Source organism: Nicotiana tabacum, chromosome 5 (assembly GCF_000715075.1).
Source record: "Nicotiana tabacum cultivar K326 chromosome 5, ASM71507v2, whole genome shotgun sequence".
Taxonomy (NCBI): domain Eukaryota; kingdom Viridiplantae; phylum Streptophyta; class Magnoliopsida; order Solanales; family Solanaceae; genus Nicotiana; species Nicotiana tabacum.
The window spans coordinates 7,011,735-7,031,385 of record NC_134084.1 but is presented as its reverse complement, the minus strand read 5'-3'; the positions used below and the strand labels follow the sequence as shown (position 1 = coordinate 7,031,385).

The 19,651-nt window shown below is 33.1% G+C and overlaps 1 protein-coding gene across 1 annotated transcript; it reads left to right on the top strand.

Moving 5' to 3' along the window:
* Positions 1 to 15,145: 15,145 nt before the first annotated feature.
* LOC107815089 (AUGMIN subunit 2) lies at positions 15,146 to 19,384 on the top strand. The gene is made up of 6 exons (XM_016640606.2): positions 15,146 to 15,350; positions 16,496 to 16,621; positions 17,565 to 17,669; positions 18,031 to 18,099; positions 18,232 to 18,345; positions 18,830 to 19,384. Exons 1-6 carry the CDS (start codon positions 15,225 to 15,227, stop codon positions 19,172 to 19,174), a joined length of 885 nt encoding a protein of 294 aa, XP_016496092.1. The 5' UTR covers positions 15,146 to 15,224; the 3' UTR covers positions 19,175 to 19,384.
* The last annotated feature ends 267 nt before the right edge of the window (positions 19,385 to 19,651 follow it).

Sequence of the window (19,651 nt, the reverse complement as noted above, 5' to 3'; positions counted from 1 at the left end):
AATAATTCGCAATAATAACGTCCAATGCGTCGGCAGTTAGAAGAAAAGACATAAAGGCTCAAAACTTCAACGTCCAAATTCAACTAGACAATGCATGCATGTGGTGATTATTATTATTATTATTATTATTATTATTATTATTATTATTATTATTATTATTATTATTATTATTATTATTATTATTATACGTTGTGTCTTTGTTATTTCTTGTAACTTATAACTAGCTATATTGATTATCTTTCTAACACCAAGAATTATAGTGGGATACAATGGCATATGCAAGAGCTTTTTTTATTAAGCAGTGTCAGTATTTTGAAAAATTGAACAAATAAATAAATTATTATAACAACAAACATTGTCATTTTTTATATTTATATCCAATATTTTTATTTTTCTTATTATCTATATATACATATTTATGAAAAACATTGACGGTGTCACGTGATACCGGCCGCTTGGGGTAAAGTGTCTATGCCCATGGTGGAATGGATAGAATTTCTCTAGCCTTAACTAGAAGTCTTGATCAGGTTTGAATACATGAAAATGAAAAAAAAAACTTGATTCAAACGTTTTTTCACTTTAATGACCTTACGCGACATACAAGGGCGGATTTAGGGGGCGAAAGTGGGTCCCTTTTATTAAAAAATTACACTGTATATATACGGCAAAATTTGATTTATACTTTTATATTTTATATTTTGAATCATCTTGATGACACAGCCTAAAAACATAGTTCAGTGGTCAAGAGAGTTCAAAACCTTGAATTTTTTAACTTTTTTTTCTAAAATAATTTTCCTTAGCGACAATTTTGTCTTCGCCACTAACGACATGAATCTAAATTAATCAGGACCGCAATACAAATATAAAACACCGGATGAGAAACCTAAAGAAAATCATCTTCCTAGATTCTTTCTACTTAGTTCTTTAAAGTTTTTTATTGTTTGTGATGGAAGGCTTAGGAAAAAACTACTAACTCCTATGCACTTTAGTTTCTTTTGGATTTGTCCACCTAATTTTTTTATGATTACTTTTAGAATAAAATGCCTTTGTCGGTTTGAGATTATGGCGTAATCTTAGGCAGGGCCGGATCTAGCGTGTAGTATACGGGTTCCCGGGAACCCAATAACTTTTGCGTAGATTCTGTATTTTTGTTAAAAATTTTATTAAATATCTATAAATATCTATTTATGAACCCAGTTATTATTATATATTAATTTAAAATTGCAACAGGAACCCATAAACTTAAAATTCTGGATCCGCCTCTCTTAGCTAGATCAGCGACTATACCAATAATACATCTTGTTTGGCAAGAAATTAATCTTACTCTAGCAATTAAAGAAACTAGTTTTTAAAATATTGAATTGGAAAAGCAAAACCAAAACGATATTAATAGTGAGGATTCATATAATATAATTAATCTTAACTTGCTTGAAATTGAGACGTTATTATTATTTTCTAGATAAATCAACGTGGTAACATAACTGATTTTCCTAGGTGTTATATTTTTTTTTTTACATTTCCCTAGTAGTTTCAATCCATAAATTGAAAGTATAATCCATTATTCAAATTCGTAATTTCAAAACTAGCACAAGCCACCTCATAATTCGAACAAACACACACACACACAAAGTATGTATCTATATAAAATCTTTTTCTGAATTTCCTTTGCTTAATTGAGGTTTGTATATTGGGAACAGTTTTGAATATGTACTCTCGGAGCTTCCTATAACAGTAAATCTCTATATATAACAATACTTCATTATAACGGTCATGTTTTTTTTTTGAAATCAACTTTTGATTTTATGTTATAATATGTTCTCTATAATAATACTTTACTATAGTAGCCAAAAAAAATTCAGGACAAACGAAACTGTTATAGATAGGTTTAACTGTATGTATATAAATGCAATGGAAAATTAAAATTGTAAAGGTGCAACCACTAATGTTTCTACGCCAAAACAAAAATATAAAAAAGAAATACAATTTAAAGAAATGAAGAATTATGCTAACACGCTTATTAATTTTTCAATTTAAAGTTATCTCCGCGAATTAATGTATGTGATTTTTGCACCTCCAAGGTATCATAGTAAAGTAACAACTAGCGGCAAAGCCAGAATATTTTTAAAAGGAATTCAAAATATAAAAAAGTAAACACATGAAAAAGCCAAAAGAATTCAGTATCTAAAAAATATTCAAAAATAATAATTTTAACCTTGTATAAATAATATAATTTTCCGATGTAGAAGATTCGCCGCCCTTGGGAATAACCTCAATGTCCCGTGGAATATGTCCCCTAGAGAAGTCAATTAGATTGACTTAATCTCCACTTACTTTGCGTATATTAGAAAAATATATGAAGTAATTAGGGTATCATTAATTTGAGTGTTTATTATTCTAATTAAAGATGTTAACGATTGGTCCGACCAGTCACATGATCTTAATTATTTGTCATATTAATGGAATATTCTGTAGTCAAGAGAGGAGGATCTATAGTGTTTTCACACTTCCCCTCCATGGTGACTCGAACCCAAGACCTAACGGTCGTAGATGGAGGTGCTTTTACCAACTGAGCAAGCCTCACTTGTCGGATTTCGATTAATTTGAATTGTCTATCGAACATTATTTGTTGTCCAATTAAACTATCATTTCTAATATTTTTTAAAAAAAATTCGTGCAACAAAACAAAAGGAAAAAAAACAAGAATTAAGTAAGACAGACGCATTTCTTTGTTTAATCTTCTAACACTTGTGTGGTGTCCGTGATACCTTATTATATTCTTTTTGCCTTTTAAATTTCATGGTTCTTAATTAAATTGGATCAAAATTTAAGGAAATAGAATAATAATGTTAATAATGATACGTATTTAAAAAACTATAGTACTAATTTTGTTTGGATCATAATAATCATCCTTTTGTCTTATAGCATAAATTGAAGATACTGATCACTGCTTTAGTAGCTTATACGCTACCTTAGATAATAAAATCAGTGTAATTAAAACTTTGTGTTACATGAATTCCATAATTCTTTAAGTAATATGAGAAGAGTCTGATTAATAAAGTATTTTGTTATCTCTAAGAAAGGATTAACGTATTATAAGACTCGTTGGATTTTTGTCTTTATACATATAGCTACGTGGAAAAATAATATATAAATAAATTAAAGGAAAGAACTCATTTAGTTCTCTTTTGGCCTAAGTTATTTATACATGATTATACACATAATATATATTGATTATATGTATATTATATATCAGTGAACTATTTTTAGTTTAAGCGGTTAAGTGAGCGGCTATTTGGGTTAATTCTTCTATTTGAAAATTTTAAGTACATATGCTTTTCCACATGTATTTTCATGTTGGCTTATCAATAAGATGAGAAGTACCGATGAAATGATAAACATTCATTCATCCTTAATCTGAGGATTCAGATTCAATTCGAACTCGAGGAATGATTTAGTTTGGAATATTTTTACTTCCAAAGTGAGACTTCCCAGCGTGGTCGGGATAAGTTGGACCTCAAAGTGGATGCCAGACAATATATGGAAAAGAAAGGATGAGAAGTTGATAAATTTTTTTTTATTATTTTTTTTATTTTTGAATAAAGAAGAAGAAGAAAAAGAAAACCTTGGGAAGGAGAGGGGTGAGGGAGACAAACACAACATATTTGATATGGGGATATATTTTTTTCCTTAATTTATTTTTTCCTCGAGGTATATATTTTAACTCCATAAGTAACAATCTACTATTTTTCCTTTTTCGTTTTTTTACTTCTTTTTACGATTGGCTTATTTTTATTGAATAAATAACATTATCCCATATTCTTCCATCGAATTTGTAACATTATCTCAAATATTTTCATGGATAAGGTAATAGATATATAAAATAAGTATTGCTCTAGAAATTCTATCGAGTGATTGGCCTGGTCCTGTAGCCTGGTTGACCAAACAATTATTGTTTATTCTTCTGATATGAGAGGCAGTAATACAACAATAAAATTGACGATTTCACTTTCTGAAAGTCAAAACTAAATTTGTTTGAAAAATAATAGACAAAGAAAAGAATTATTTTTCATAATAAATCAATCTCATTTCGTCTGTTTTTTCTTTTGTGTTAAGTCAAAGAGAACACAGGATAATAATTCGTAATAATAACGTTCAATGTGTCGGCAGTTAGGTGAAAAATACGTAAAGGCTCAAACTTTAACGTCCAAATTCAAATATAAATATGCATATGGTGATCGTTAATTATAATTACACCACCAACGGTTATGGTAGGATAGTAAATACAAGTATCCCGTCATCCTTAATATATAAGAGATTTTGAGAATAAAATCGTCTTTGATAAGAAACGCTTTACTCATAATGTGAGATTTTTTGACGTGAATCGAAATTAGTCTGGCCCAAACTAAGTACATACCTGACAACGAGTGAGAAGTTAAAAATTAGAAATTTCTAATTTAAATGAGTTTAAGTTTTATACATTAACAGTGACAAAAAGTATATATCCAATAAAGCCATTTATAAGAAAATTTCATGATAAACATTAATAATTGATTACTTATTAAAAATGATAATTAATACAACCTAGTATACTAGATTAATACATATAAACAATATAAAAAAAATTTATATTACCGATGCATATAACTTAAATGCAATTTTAATAGTTAATCAACTATATATAATTATCGTTTTCCTTCTCCTTAGTTCTTCTTTAAACTTTTTTATTGCTTGTGCTTGAAGGCTTAGGAAAAAACTATACTACTCCTAACTTTTATGCACTTTAGTTTTTGGATTTGCCATTTAATTTTTATTTTTATTTTTATTTTTTAATATGATTACTTTTAGAACAAAATACCTTGGTCGGTTTGAGATTGCGGCGTAATCTAGCTAGATCAGCGATTTTACCAATAATACATCTTGTGTTGCTAGGAAATGTATTTTAATTTTTTTAAGTGTTAGAGAAATTAATAATAATTTGCTAGGACGATATCTAAATTTTATTAAGTGTTTAGAGAATTAATATTATGTAGTATCAAGTTGAGAAAAAAGCAAAAGAAAGTTATAATTACATCAACTGTTTTTCTTTTAATTAATAGAATATTCTTTCTGAAATTCCACAATATTCCTTAGTTACAACTGTTGAAAATATTAACATGGAAAAACTGATAATGGTGTTAAAGCATATTTTATATTGTTATATTATCAAGGCATAAAACTTAACATTTAATTAAAATAGCGAAGACTTAATAATAAGTCTTATCAACAAGGGTACAGTTATAGTAGAGTGTTAACTGATAAATACTCATTTATCCTTAATCAGATGTCCCAGATTAAGGAGCGTTTTTCTCCTAAATATAAGATTTTCTTAAGCGAATCCAAATTTTGTCGAATTCCTATACATATATCGAATACCGTATAAAAAACAAAAAAATGGACTGGTCAAATATAGTTGAGAAACTAGGCAAAAACATAACTCAACTTAAAGTCATGCAATATATGCTATTTAGGTTTAGGTTTTAAAATAGCTATATATTGTCTACGAGTATTTTGACAAATCATACATTATTTTAGAAGGACAAGAGGAAACTAGAAAATTCCAATTAACTAGCCGTGGTCCAAAATCTACATAACCTAAATCAATGACATTGTGACCACTGCTATTGCTGTTTCTTGGTTTCTTCGTCTAAAAATGCTGATCATGAATTGCAAGAATTAGTAAAAAAAAATATTAATTAGGTGATTTTAATTTCTTTGGAAAAGTCTTTCTATATCAACGATTGGTTGGCGGTAGCGAATTTATGGTTCTATATTTACGGTAAAATTTTACTCGCATCATAGTTAAAGGATATGTTTTTTCACTTTAATTTTATTTATTTAGATTGAATTAATTAATTTAGTATAAACATTTGGTGCAGGTTCGTACTGTCATAAAATCTTGAATATGTTAGTTTTTCTTCTAAAATGCAGGGGCAGCTGAAGCCTAAAGCAGCAAAAGCAAGTGCTTTAGGTCCCAAAATTTTGGGAGCCCCAATTTTTTATATTAATATATATTATTTTTTTATAAAAATTGTTATAATTTAAATTGGTATTGTGCGACATGGTTAATTCTTGTACAAAACCTATATAAATTTTTGAATAGTACAACATATGTATCCACTATTTTTCTTCTTCTAATAAGCGATGAAATATTTTACAAAATAGTGTATCCAACCTAACTCTTAAATCATTGTATCAAACATGTCGAAAAGTCGTATAAAAAGTATTAAAGCATAAGATTTCAAACTCCAAAAATACTTGATATTTTATTGAAAATAGTAGAAGCTTGTTAGGATCCAATTTTAAAAAATGAAGCTATTTGTTCAACATATGATCTTGAAATTTTTGAGTTTTTATTGGGTATGACTATTTGGTATATATAATATACTGATTGCAGCTAGTTCAGTTAGCAAAAGTTTAGCATCAACATATATGTATATTGATGTTGCCAATAGACCGTTAAGAGGTATGGTTTATTTTTCTTATCCCTAAAAATTTAGAGAAAAATAATTTGCAACTTTGAATGTGCATATTGAGATCCGCAGATCATGTGAAAAAAATTACCATTAATGTTGATTATTTTCTAAAGGCCTATATTGCTTATAGAATAATTTTAAATTTCATGTAATGGTTTAATTTTCTCAGCGAAAAGAAGAAAATTAAAATTAATAAAATTTTACCTAAGATAAAAAACGATTCAAGAGAAATTAAATAGAATTGTTGTATTATTAATGGAAAAGGAATTATTAATGACTTTTGCATCTACAAAAGCTACAACAACAACAATAACAATAACATACCCAGTATTATTCCACACTGCAGAGTCTGGGAAAGGTAGTGTGTACGCAATTTGAGGCCTCTCGTTATAGTTTGGCTTTAGGCTCCCAATCTTCTTGAACCGCCCCCGCTAAAATGGTTGACATATAGTTTTTTTTTTTTTTTGACAGAAAAGATATTTATTTCATAATATTAAACTAACTAGTACAAATAAAAGACCGATCCTGAGGATCAGTTACTGATAATCCATTCATAGCATGCCGATTACCAAATGTAGCAAGATTTCTACAATACTTTTCAGAAATAGTTTTAACAACACTAAAATCACCCTTATCTGCCGACGTATAGTTTATTCAATTGGCTAGCTAATAGTAATAGTTATTTAGGAAATTTGCATGGTTATTTTCTCCTTACTTTGTTACCTCTAGATTTACTTGACGAGCGTTGTGGTGCTACACTGCTATCTACCTAGCTAGCGCTGCTGATATAATATAAAATCTTGAATCCGTTTCTTCTTAATATAGGATTGATGTTTAATCAGTAGTTAGGTATAATACATACAATGAATTTATTCATTTGTTAGCTAATAATTATAATTGAAGGGGAGCTTTGAAGGCATGGTAAAGTTGCTTCCGTATCACCTATAGGTTACAGGTTCGAGCCGCGAAAATAACCACTAATGCTTGTATTAGATTAGACGGTCTAGAAATTCCACCCTTTGGGGTGTTGTCCCTTTTCCGATCTTGCATGAATACGGGATGCCTTGTGCATCGGACCTTTCTTTTGCTAGCTAATAATTGTAATTAAGGGAATTCCTTAGTTCTTTCCTATGTACTTTGTCACTTCAAATTTTGCTAATCGCTTGTGATATTTGTTAAATTAAAGAAAGATGATTATTGTATACGGTCAATTCGGGCTTGCTCTATTCGTGTGACTGATCGAGAATGGCGCGCGATAAACCAAGGATCAACCTCGTATTATATCGAACTATGGTGCAAAGTTAGGTTGCTGAGCTCGAGGCCCTGAGACCGATTCAGATCGAAATCGACCAAGATCGAAACCAAATAAGATGGAGAACGAGGGAAGCTTACCGAGTCGAATAACGGAAAGATAAAATATCCCCAATCGGGCGAAGATCACGGCGCGAATCCCGACACATATCAAAAAGAGGCCGATTAATTTAGCCAATCATGAGATTTCTTACCTTATATAGAATTGTACTTAGAGTAAGACTCTCCTACTATATAAAAGGGAGTCTGATCATTTGTAAAGACATTATATTCACACAGTATAAAAAGCAATATACTGTCATTCTCTAGTTATCATTGTCTTGTTGTTCTGTTTTTAAGCCGGTTGATACATATTTGGTTCAAGGTTGACCGAACTCGAGGGCCAAGGCTGTTCAATTTGTGTGGTTTGCATTTATTCTTTAATTGTCTATTTCAATATTAGCTTATTCTTCTTGATTTGTACCAAGTTATATCACGTATCCTTAAACTGCATATAAATTCAATTGTTATCGGATTTTAGGATAAACAATTATGAAGTCTAGTTCTATTTTAAGTAGTTACATACTTCACAGAAGGAGAGGAATCACATGTCCTTTAATTTCCCATTGCTGGTAAATAAAAGTAAGAAGTAGACTAGTAGGTAATGAAGTAGGGTTTAATCTTCACATGTGAATGCATTTGTAATCATTTTGACTCTTTCATAATTCCAATATTGACTGTGCATGAGGGCGAATACATGAATAATACTCCAAATTCATTTCAATGCCTAGTTCTGTAATAGTTATATATAAGTCTTTGCCGTGTCTGCTTGAATATGAGTATTAAATTAATTACTTGAAAATAATAGTGAAAGCATATATACGTTAAATTAATAGTGTGAAAGAATCCCCGGTCCAATATTTGTTCTCGAAGGTTTTCGTTTCCAGGGAGGTGCGAACCGAAAAACTCAGCTTTTCGGAGCGGACCAATTTTGCGTGCCTTCCCTATTAGGTGTTGTCATAATTTTCTTATCATATTTGGTTTTCCTATTTGTTGAAGGAAAGGATAACATATTTACTTTGATTGAGTTTTCCTTCTTGTAGAAGGAAATTATAAATCTTCCATATTTGGCTAGTCCTTTTTCTAGTAGGAAGAGGTTTGAACTTCTATAAATTAAGGATCATTCCTTCTTATTCAGTAGCATCCACAATGTAGCCATATGGGATGTGAAAGTCGAGTTTAAGGGGAGAATTTTACGTGTTAGTGTGTCACTTGTATTTGCCTCTTCGTGAGGTTGTTCTCTCGATATTTTGTACTCTCTTTTTATTATAGTGAATTGCTTGTCTTCCTTGTGGACGTAGGTCAGTTAGCCGAACCACGTTAAATGTTTGTGTCTCTTTTGGTAGATTTCTCTTTTGTTATCTAATTTATCGTCGTTCAAGGTTTGCTTTACTAGCTTCCGCATGACACCTGACTTTTTTCGATCCTAACAAGTGGTATCAGAGCGAGGTTCAAGACAGGTTCATCTTGGCGGGTTCAGTTCTAGCCGCAACATATTTGACGATAATCGTGATTTTTGTTTGAGAAATTTGACTAGTGTGCTATGCACGTTGAGACAAACTTTATAGTGGAGATTTGTAGATGCGACCTGTTGAAGGCTATGTGAAGAAGGTGGATCAAGTTTATTTTATCAGAAAATTCAGGCCAAGGGGGAGAATTGTTAGGTGTTGCCATAATTTCTTACCATATTTGGTTTTCCTATTTGTTGAAGGAAAGTGCAACATATTTACCTTGATTGGGTTTTCCTTCTTGTAGAAGGAAATTATAAATCTTCCATATTTGGCTAGTCTTTTTTCTGGTAGGAAGAGGTTTGAACTTCTATAAATTAAGGATCCTTCCTTCTTATTCAGTAGCATCCACAATGTAGTCATATGGGGTATGAGAGTCGTGTTTAGGGGGAGAACTTTACGGGACAAGTGTTAGTGTGTCACTTGTGTTTGCCTCTTTGTGAGGTTGTTCTCTCGATATTTTGTACTCTCTTTTTAGTATAGTGGATTGCTTATCTCCGTTGTAGACGTAGGTCAGGTGACCGAACCACGTTAAATGTTTGTGTCTCTTTTGGTGGATTTCTCTTTTGTTATCTGATTTATCGTCGTTCAAGGTTTGCTTTACTAGCATCCGCATGATACCTGACTTTTTTCGATCCTAACAAGTGGTATCAAAGCGAGGTACACGACAGGTTCATCTTGGCGGGTTCAGTTCTAGCCGCAACATATTTGACGATAATCATGATTTTTGTCTGAGAAATTTGACCGGTGTGCTACGCACGTTGAGACAAACTTTGTGGTGGAGATTGGAGATGCGACCTGTTGAAGGCTATGTGAAGAAGGTGGATCAAGTTTATTTTATCAGAAAATTCAGGCAAAGGGGGAGAATTGTTAAGTGTTGCCATAATTTTCTTACCATATTTGGTTTTCCTATTTGTTGAAGGAAAGGGCAACATATTTACCTTGATAGGGTTTTCCTTCTTGTAGAAAGAAATTATAAATCTTCCATATTTGGCTAGTCTTTTTTCTGGTAGGAAGAGGTTTGAACTTCTATAAATTAAGGATCCTTCCTTCTTATTCAATAGCATCCACAATGTAACCATATAGGGTGTGAGAGTCGTGTTTAGGGGGAGAACTTTACGGGACAACTGTTAGTGTGTCACTTGTGTTTGCCTCTTTGTGAGGTTGTTCTCTCGATATTTTGTACTCTCCTTTTATTATAATGGATTGCTCATCTCCGTTGTGGACGTAAGTTAGTTGATCGAACCACGTTAAATGTTTGTGTCTCTTTTGGTAAATTTCTCTTTTGTTATCTGATTTATCGTCGTTCAATGTTTGCTTTACTAACTTCCGCATGTCACCTGATTTTTTTCGATCCTAACATCCCCCTCCCCCTCCTCCCCCCCCACTCTTTAGAGCAACGGTAAAGTTTTCTCCGTGTGACATGTAGGTCACTGGTTCAAGCCGTTGAAACAGCCACTAATGCTTGCATTAGGGTAGACTGTCTATATCACATCTCTTGGGATGCGACCTTTCCCGGACCCAGCGTGAATGCCGGATACTTTGTATCGGGCTGCCCCTCTATATTAATAGTGTAAAACTTACTTATATTTTCAGTTATGCATAATGCATTTATTCATTGCCTAGCCAATAATTGTCATTTAGGGAATTCCATTCTTTTTTCACTCTATACTTTGTCACTTCTAAATTTGATAATCCCTTGTGATATCGTCGTTGAATAGAAAGATGATTCTGGAGTCTCATTCTATTTTAGGCAGTTACATATTTCATAGGAAAAGAAGAATCACATGTCCTTTTCCATTGCAGTTGGAGAATGGAGATAAGTAATTTTTTGGTAGTGAAAAGTAGGTTTAATGTGGTTCACGTGTGAATATATTTTTAGAACATGCATTTTGACTCTTCTATATATAGTCCCATTGACTGCATGCGGTTGAATTAATTCATTTCCAAATTCCAACCCTAGTTATAAAGAGTTTAAATTATACTCATAGATGGTGTAAATTTTGTCTTCCCATAAAATCAGGTTACGTATCAAGTATTAGAGATAAAACAATTTTAATATTAAATATTAACCTAGTAGAAAATGCAACTAATAATAGGTTAAATTATACTAGCGGTATAAAATTGATTTTATTATGTGAAAGATCATTTGTGGTGAAAAAGTCTGTGCTTTGTAATTAAATTTAGATCCGATAGTATTTCTCCATTCTTAATTAGAGGTTTTCGTTTCGAGTTTTGGGTATGAAAAAAGTTCTTACATGAAGCACTTCTTTTTTTAGTGAATCTTATGCGATGCAAATCCAGAGTAATCGGGAACCTAATACGAATTTCGGACACCCAAAAATCAAAAAAATGAGGTCCAAACCCAAGAAAAGGATATTCCTTTGACGTCCAAATCCGAGAAAAGAAAAAGGAAAGACAGACACGTTTTCTCACAGACTCCCAATGACCTTTTTTGGTCAAAACAAAACGGTTAGAGATGGCCTTTTTTGATAGACCAGGTATATTTATATTCTTCTGATTTCAAAAGCATATGGTCAAGAAAAGAATATGTTCAAATAAGTTGGCAAATGGAAGATGCAAAAACTCTTAACAAAATCTACTATTAGTCTTTGAAATGGAAGAGTGTTCAATGGCAAAAGACATAATAGCTTCCTAGCCACTTAAACTTGTAGGGATTTTAAAAGTCGATATATGAACTTTCAACTTTTTCATTTGAACACTCGAACTCAGTTTTTCGATAACTAATGAACACATTTGACCATTAACCATGCGCGTGTGTATTGCACATACGTGTCCATCCAGTCAGCAAATGACCAATGAATGTCTTATACGTCAAGGCCGCAAAAACCTTAATCCAATAGATCGGGATCCACTCTTTTATTCCATAGACCGACCCCATCCCCTCATTTTAACCTCTCTCTAACCAAACCCTCCCCTGATATACCTAGGTTACCAATGGGCTAACAATTACTCACCCCATTCCAAAATCGATCATAATCACTTACATACTTTTTTGTTTTCGTTTATTATATGTGAGTCTCGTTTTGATCGAGCTTCGTTTGGTCCTTGCTTTCGATTTCAGTGACGTTATATGATCTAAAGGTTTGTTTGTCTCTTTTCGATTCCATCATTTTCACGGTCCGGAAAAAAATAGAAATGGAGCTTCAGATTTTACAAATGGGAGGAATGAAGCTTCAGATTTTTAAAAAAATGGAGGAATGGAGTATTTTAGAAGGAATGAATAAGAAGACACTTAAATACAACTCATTTTGTACCGTTACACGTTGGGAAGGGGGCTTTCACGCTCTTGTGCGTCTTGTTTCTCACACGACCTGCTGATTATGACCAACTAATGCCACATGGGCATGATCAATGGTCAAATGTGTTTATTAGTTATCGAAAAAATGAGTTCGAGTGTTCAAATGGGAGAGCCGAAAATTCATGTATCGGCTTTTAAACATCCTACGAGTTTAATTAAGTGGCCAGAAAACCATTCTGCCTAAATCAAATTATTAATTTATATTAAGTTGAGGTTTGCATAGGAACTCATAAACTTCAAATCATGAATCCGCCTCAGCCAATGACAGGATCCACTTAGGGCTCTATGGATGTTGCAGCAACCATTACTTCCAACACTAAACGTACATATTATTACTGATAATTGATGAAAATAAGTTAAATAACAGACTTAGCACCGATGAACCCAAATTCTAAACGGGTGCTTTGGTTGTATGGGCAACAAATCTTACCGCCAATGTTTGAACTGAATATAATTTGACATAATTTTCTATAAAATTTTTGTTTATTAATTTATTATGTTCAATCCAAGGCTAATGTTAGACTAATATTTTGGAAATAACTCTCGGGAAGAAATGATGTTATTAGAAAATTAAACAACGAGAATAATTGTGAATAAATGGTATTTTAAATAAAGATAATATTTATCATACTTTATATGTTATTTATTGTTACCATCTGGTACAAATAGTTGCACATTTATACTTGGTTCACATAGTTGTATATTTTGGTGATATCTTTCATGCAACATAGCACGCACATGCACGCTCACATTATGTGTCAAAAAGGGCGGGTTTAATTGAACTCAATAACTATATGCTACACATACGTACATCCACCAACATGGTGGAGCACCCATTACTTTAAAATCCTAGATCCGCCACTGGCCTCAACTTGCCATCGATATCGACATGAGTACATAATTAGAGCTTGTATCCTCTACTATATATATATATATATAAGTGAAAGAAGAAAAGGTCTAAATTATATTCAAAGATTAAAGGGATAGTGCAAATGGTGAACAGCACAAATATAGGTGAAAGCAGGCCCCGTTAATGGGCTGACTTGGGCCCAAATTGGCCCGTTAAAGTTTGGAACTGTGGATCATCGTCTGGGTCAGTCCTGTTCAAATACTTAACGGGCTAACTCCGGGTCCAACATCCAAACCCCTACTTGTTAAGTGAAAAAAAAATCAGAAGTAGCATGATTAAGAACGGCTAATTTTGAAAATTAGCCACAACTTCAAAAATAATCGAAATGTTGTCACTTTTTCTTGTAAAAATAAAATCTGAACAAAAAGATCCTTAAAAATCCGGAAAAACTTCTATCATAATCCCCTAGAGCTTAAATTTTTTACATAAGATTCCACCATAATATGCTCGAGTCCAACATAATATGTTGGAAATTTATACACAGGAGCTCCATAATCCAACATATTGTACTGGAACTTTTTTGTGTTTCAGCTAGGGTATTTTCCAGATTTTACCTCTACATAAAATAATAGCTATTTTTCAACAAATTTATAATGTTGGCTATTTTTCAATTACAGCCCGAAAGTTGGCTAGCCTATTAGGGTGTTCAAAACCGATCCGAAACCGAAAACCGAACCGAACCGAAGCTTAATGGCTTACTGGTAACGGGTTAACGGCTTAACGGATGGGGAACAGATTGAAATTTTTTTATTAACGGCTTATCGGTTTGGGGGCGATTATTTAATATTCTTAACGAATAATCCGTTAACCCGTTAAGAATATATATATTATTTTATTTATATGTATTAAATATAAAAAAATAAAAACCCTTGACCCTTCTGTAAATCTGTTCCAAGCAGTTTAGACAAAGTTCAGCGAAAATGTGAAAAATATGAACTGCATGAAGATGTTTTTTTTACATTCCGATATGTTTTTTTGTGCACTACCTAATATTATATTCTTCAATTGCTTATTAATTTGGAATTATGAATTCATAAATAGGAAATTTTATCTGAACTTGTGGTCTCTACTTTAACATTAAATTATATTGTTTTAATATATGCTCGTGATTGTGGGGAAACAATAAGCTTCCAAAACAAACAGAGAAGAACCATATGATCTGTATGGATAAATTGTACTGTCTAGCTAACATGAAGTCTTAAATCTTGCCAATGATTCCATCTACCTTCGAATTTATGCCCTTAAATTGGTGCAAATGCCCCAAAAAGGTTATCTTGCTACTATCTCCCATTCTACTGTCATTTTTCTGTAGCGTACAATATAAGTTGAATTAGGTCGATAAATTGCCCGATAACCACCCGATAAGAGGTAAACCGATATCAATCCGCTCGATATCTTATTGGGTGGCTAGCGGATAAATACATTTAAAAGCGGATAACCGTTAAGAGTAAATAACCGCCAATCCACCCGATAATTAGCCCTATAGCCTATGCTATTTTGACACTTGCTAATGAAACCCGGCCGGGTCATTTTGTTAGTTTAGTGGCCAAAATCCAAACAAGAAGGAACTGAAGTTCAAAATTTGTAGTCGTTATAGAGAGAGAAAGAAGAGAGAGAGAGAGATGATGGGAAGCGACACAAACTCAACATGGGTTGGAAGAAAACCAATGAGACGAATTGGTGGGATGTCAGATGCGCTCTCTATTGCTGCTGAACTTGGCTTCTCTGTTCCTCCTCCTTCTTCTCAGGTCCATTTTTTCATATCCTACTTATAATTTTCTTTTAAACATATGCCTTTACAAGTTCGTAACTTTATTGTTGTCAATAGTTATAATTGAAAACCTGTTGATGAATTCCCATTTTACTAAGCATTTGGGTCCTATTTGGTTGCAATTGATCTGATTGCGATGCACGTGAAATTTAACCGTTTCGGAAGTTACATTTATTTAATTAGGTTTTGCTGAAGGAAAAAGAAAATGATTAGAGAATTTTGACTAAAATTGAGATGCGACTTTAAAATGTGGAAACTGGCTTTTGCAGAAATACGAGTAAGACTGCGTACAATAGACCTTTGTGGTCCGGCTCTTCCTTGGAACCCGCACATAGCAGGAGCTTAGTGCACCGAACTGTCCTTTTTTAACTTTAAAATGCTGCTAGGAAATGGGTGAAATTGTGGGTGGGTGGGTTGGGGGGAGTTTACATGGTTATCTCAAGATTCTAGATGTTTCTTGCTAAAAAGTGACTATTCCCACTTTAAGATGAGGCAAAAAAAAATACCATATGATTTCTTTCCCATTTGCCTTAGCCTTGGTGGCAGAGTTATTCGGTACTATAAACTGGTGGAAGGTAGCAGGTACCCATTAGAATAGTCGCAGTGCCGACAAGATAGCCCCGACACCACCTTAAAAATGAAGATTGAATATTCCACGCTGCAACTCTGAATTTGTTTTATACTTGAATTTAATTTAGGAGATTTTTAATATTGCAGTTTATCTATGCTTTCATGATTGGTTGAGCCCTTCCCCATTGCAGGTTTCTTTTCTTTCTTTTAACTCTTTTATTTCCTTTCTAGACAAATTAGCACTTTTAATGTAAGTCCTATGTTGTCTAGGAGTGGTTTAGCCTTTTAGAGATTTGTACTTTCAGAAAATATCGAGAACTTCAACTACGTTTTATTTGTATGTGCATAATATTGGCATGAAATGAGTTTCTATGGAGTAACATTTGTCCGTAAGGATTCATATAACCGACCCTAAGTCTTTAAGAAAGAGTCGTAGTTGCTGTTGTTGTAGAAGTAGTAATAGTAGTAGTAGTGTTTGCTTTCTTAGGATGGTTATTTGAGCTTTATTTGTACTTATATTTAGCGGAACTAAACAATGTTCCCCTTGTTTAGGAGGAGATCCAAAATTTATCCACCACCAGCGGTGAAAAAGGTGATGACTTGATAAGGGTCTTGAAGGAACTCACTGCTGTTCAAAGGAAAATTGCAGATTTACAAGTGGAACTTCAGGGTCGAAAGGTGACATTTGTTGAGATTCTACTGAAATTCATCTATTTTTGTAAGGTTTTACATGTTCCTCAAAATATCCAACACGAAATGGTGCTTTGAATCTAGTGAATACGCTTCCTGACAGTATGATTTTATATCACTTAATTTTTCACTTGACCCTAGTATATAGATGTCCTATCCATTTCAGCAGGAGATGGGTACCAAATCGTTCAAAATAATCCGAAAACTTCCCTAAATTAGTTTTCTGTAATTCAGGTCAGCGCATGATTTGTCCGGCCAATCTGAGTTTGAAATTGTTCAGTCGAAAGAACTTAACCAATAAAAAAAATAAAAGAACATTCTTTCCTTTGAACAATGTTAACAAAAGTTCACAGAGCCTTATACAATTATTTGTTTTGGTATTAATTAATACCTGTTAGATGTGGTTCTCTATTTACTATTTGGTCATCCGAGTATTCAAATGCATAAAGAGCTTTGGTGCTATAGTTAGGGACTAGCTCATATTGGGTTGGCAGCTCAATTTAATAGTTTGGTAAATTGGTCAAGATAGGTGATCAGTAATGCAATGAGTTCTCTGACGAGCTTGGACCTCTAATATAACATGTCTATGTCTACCTTAAATGCACAATAACTTAGTCTTCCGGGTGATGACATCTTGCAAAAAAAATATAATACTACTACATTCACTAGAAAGCATCTTGAGTTTGAATCTAAGGACTGGGCGCAGAGAGGTTTTGCAGCTTCCTTACCTATAAGTTTAACTCAAACTGTACTTTCTGTTTGTTTTTCACTTCTTTTCGCTTCCTTGTGGACTCCTGAGTGATAGGACATTATAAATTGAGTTAAAAGGACTAAAAATTACGATATTTGATTTTCATCACTTTGGTAACCTGACAACTTTACTCTTTTAGATGATATGATGAACTAACACAGTACTGTGGTGCAACTTTAGGAGGACAAAAATGTTGCTCATTTGACACATGTCAGTGAAATGGAAAAGAAAATCGAAACATTGCAAAGGATTACTACTATTTTGAAGGACGTTATTCAGAATAAGGTAATTGACCTTCTGAAATTTAACTTCTATTTTCTTCTTTGTTTTACATTTGGTGATATTCAAATATTTCATTATGATCTCCTCCGTCCACCTTTTTGAAACTAAACCAAATTCCCTCCAATAGTGGGAGGCATCAATCCTACTTGTGTCAATTGGTTAAGTTACTTGCATTAGCTTGCAGTTGCTTCTAGCAAAGAGTATTGACAACTTTATTTGATGTGTACTGAAGCAAATTTCGTCCAATAGCAGAATGAATAGTATTCTCTTATCTAATAATTTTGTCATTGTCATTGTCATTTCTTTCCCTAATTGCTTCATTTTGCTGCTGTGTTTGCATAAATATCTTGTGTGGGTTTTTTAGGACCGCATAATAGCTCGCCTTCAACAACCATATTCGTTGGATTGCATTCCTGTGGAAGCTGAATATCAGGTTAGTTACTTGTCATCGCAAGAAACTCAGATGCTTCTATGTCGGTCTTTAGCTTTTTCAAATGTTCTTTGTACCGTTCAGCCATGTGATGAGCCAATAGATATAAATGCCTAACGTTATTGAATTGTGCAGAAACAATTTTCAGAATTGCTGATGAGGGCTGCTAGTGATTATGGTGCTTTAACGGCCTCTGTAGAAGATTTTCAATGGAGTCAGAAATTTAAAGAACCACCAACAGTGTGGGGGGTATGCACTTCTTGTTTCCAATCCTGATGATTAACCTTATCGTCATATATATTATTAAAATAAAACATTTGTTTTGGTGGTTTGACTACTGCAGTTTTATTTGTAATTTTGTACTAAAAATAATACTAGCATGATAGCATATGTTAGCATATATCTGTCCTGGTGACAGTTGGTAAGTGTTCGATCAATGATACTCATTTTTAATTCCCTAGTTGTTTGATGCAAGAAACTGTTATTTTCTTTATGTGGAATGGCATGTCACTGTAGTTCTATATATGCATTGATGGAAAGAAATTGAGAAACACAATAAGAAGGAATGACGAAAATGAAGTGTGTTGCAGTTAGCAGGTCCTACGACTGTCAAATAGCCACAAAGAACTTCATGAATTATCATATCTGGATAGGAAAAGGAAGTTCCAACGTTCTAGACATGATACCAAGTCTTGCATTTATTTTGGAGTTTGATGTTTAACAATTAATGTAGGAAATGCTTCGTCCGATTCCTGTTGCTTTGGCTTCTTGCACCATATTCTTTGAAGCCATGTCCGCAATGAGGGAGTCATTCGCAGCGCTACAAGCTTTGAGAGTTGGTCATTCTTCTTCCTTGGCTAAAGTACCGAGCAAGGATCCTTCTCAAACAAATGTTGGAGATTCTGATTGTGTGACTCCTCCCCCAGTGAGAACCGAATCGAGCTTCGATGATTTAGCAGTCGGAAGCTTGAGAAGGCAAGAAAGTGAGCCACAAGAAGGTAGTGAAATTGCAAAAGGTACTGATGGCATGAACCACAGTAGATTGTCATGGCCTCCTTCAGTTAAGAACATCTCATAATGGTATAAATACTTAACATATGTCATTTTTGGTTATCTTTGTATTTGTTTAGGTGATTGTATATATATATATGTATGATGGGTGCTAATTTCTTTTCATTACATGGTTGAAGGAGGTCCCTTTAGTGAATCCATGTGATGTTTGTTTGGTTTTACTCTTGTAATCCTACTCTTGAACTGTCCATATATATATAAACAGTCATGAACTGCAGCCATTTCTGGCAATGTTCATAATGGGAAGAGGAGAAGAAGATATAGTCTATGGGAGAGAAAAGTAGAGAATTGTGGGACCTACATGTTCCACTTGTCAAATAATATAGCAATCCTCACACATCTATTTCTAATTATTACCATACGATGGTGTCGTGAGATGATTGGGATCCCACATCCTTAATAAAAGGTATTGAATTCGAACTTGAGAAATGAAAAATTTCTTATTAGGAAGCTCTTTATCCTTTAGTGGATCTACCCATGGCGA

Bases quoted from the DNA above. Each gene is read 5' to 3' on its own strand.
- LOC107815089 (XM_016640606.2), top strand. From the start codon at position 15,225: ATGATGGGAAGCGACACAAACTCAACATGGGTTGGAAGAAAACCAATG. The intron at 15,351-16,495 runs GTCCATTTTTTC...CCCCTTGTTTAG, and splicing joins TTCCTCCTCCTTCTTCTCAG to GAGGAGATCCAAAATTTATC. The intron at 16,622-17,564 runs GTGACATTTGTT...GTGCAACTTTAG, and splicing joins TGGAACTTCAGGGTCGAAAG to GAGGACAAAAATGTTGCTCA.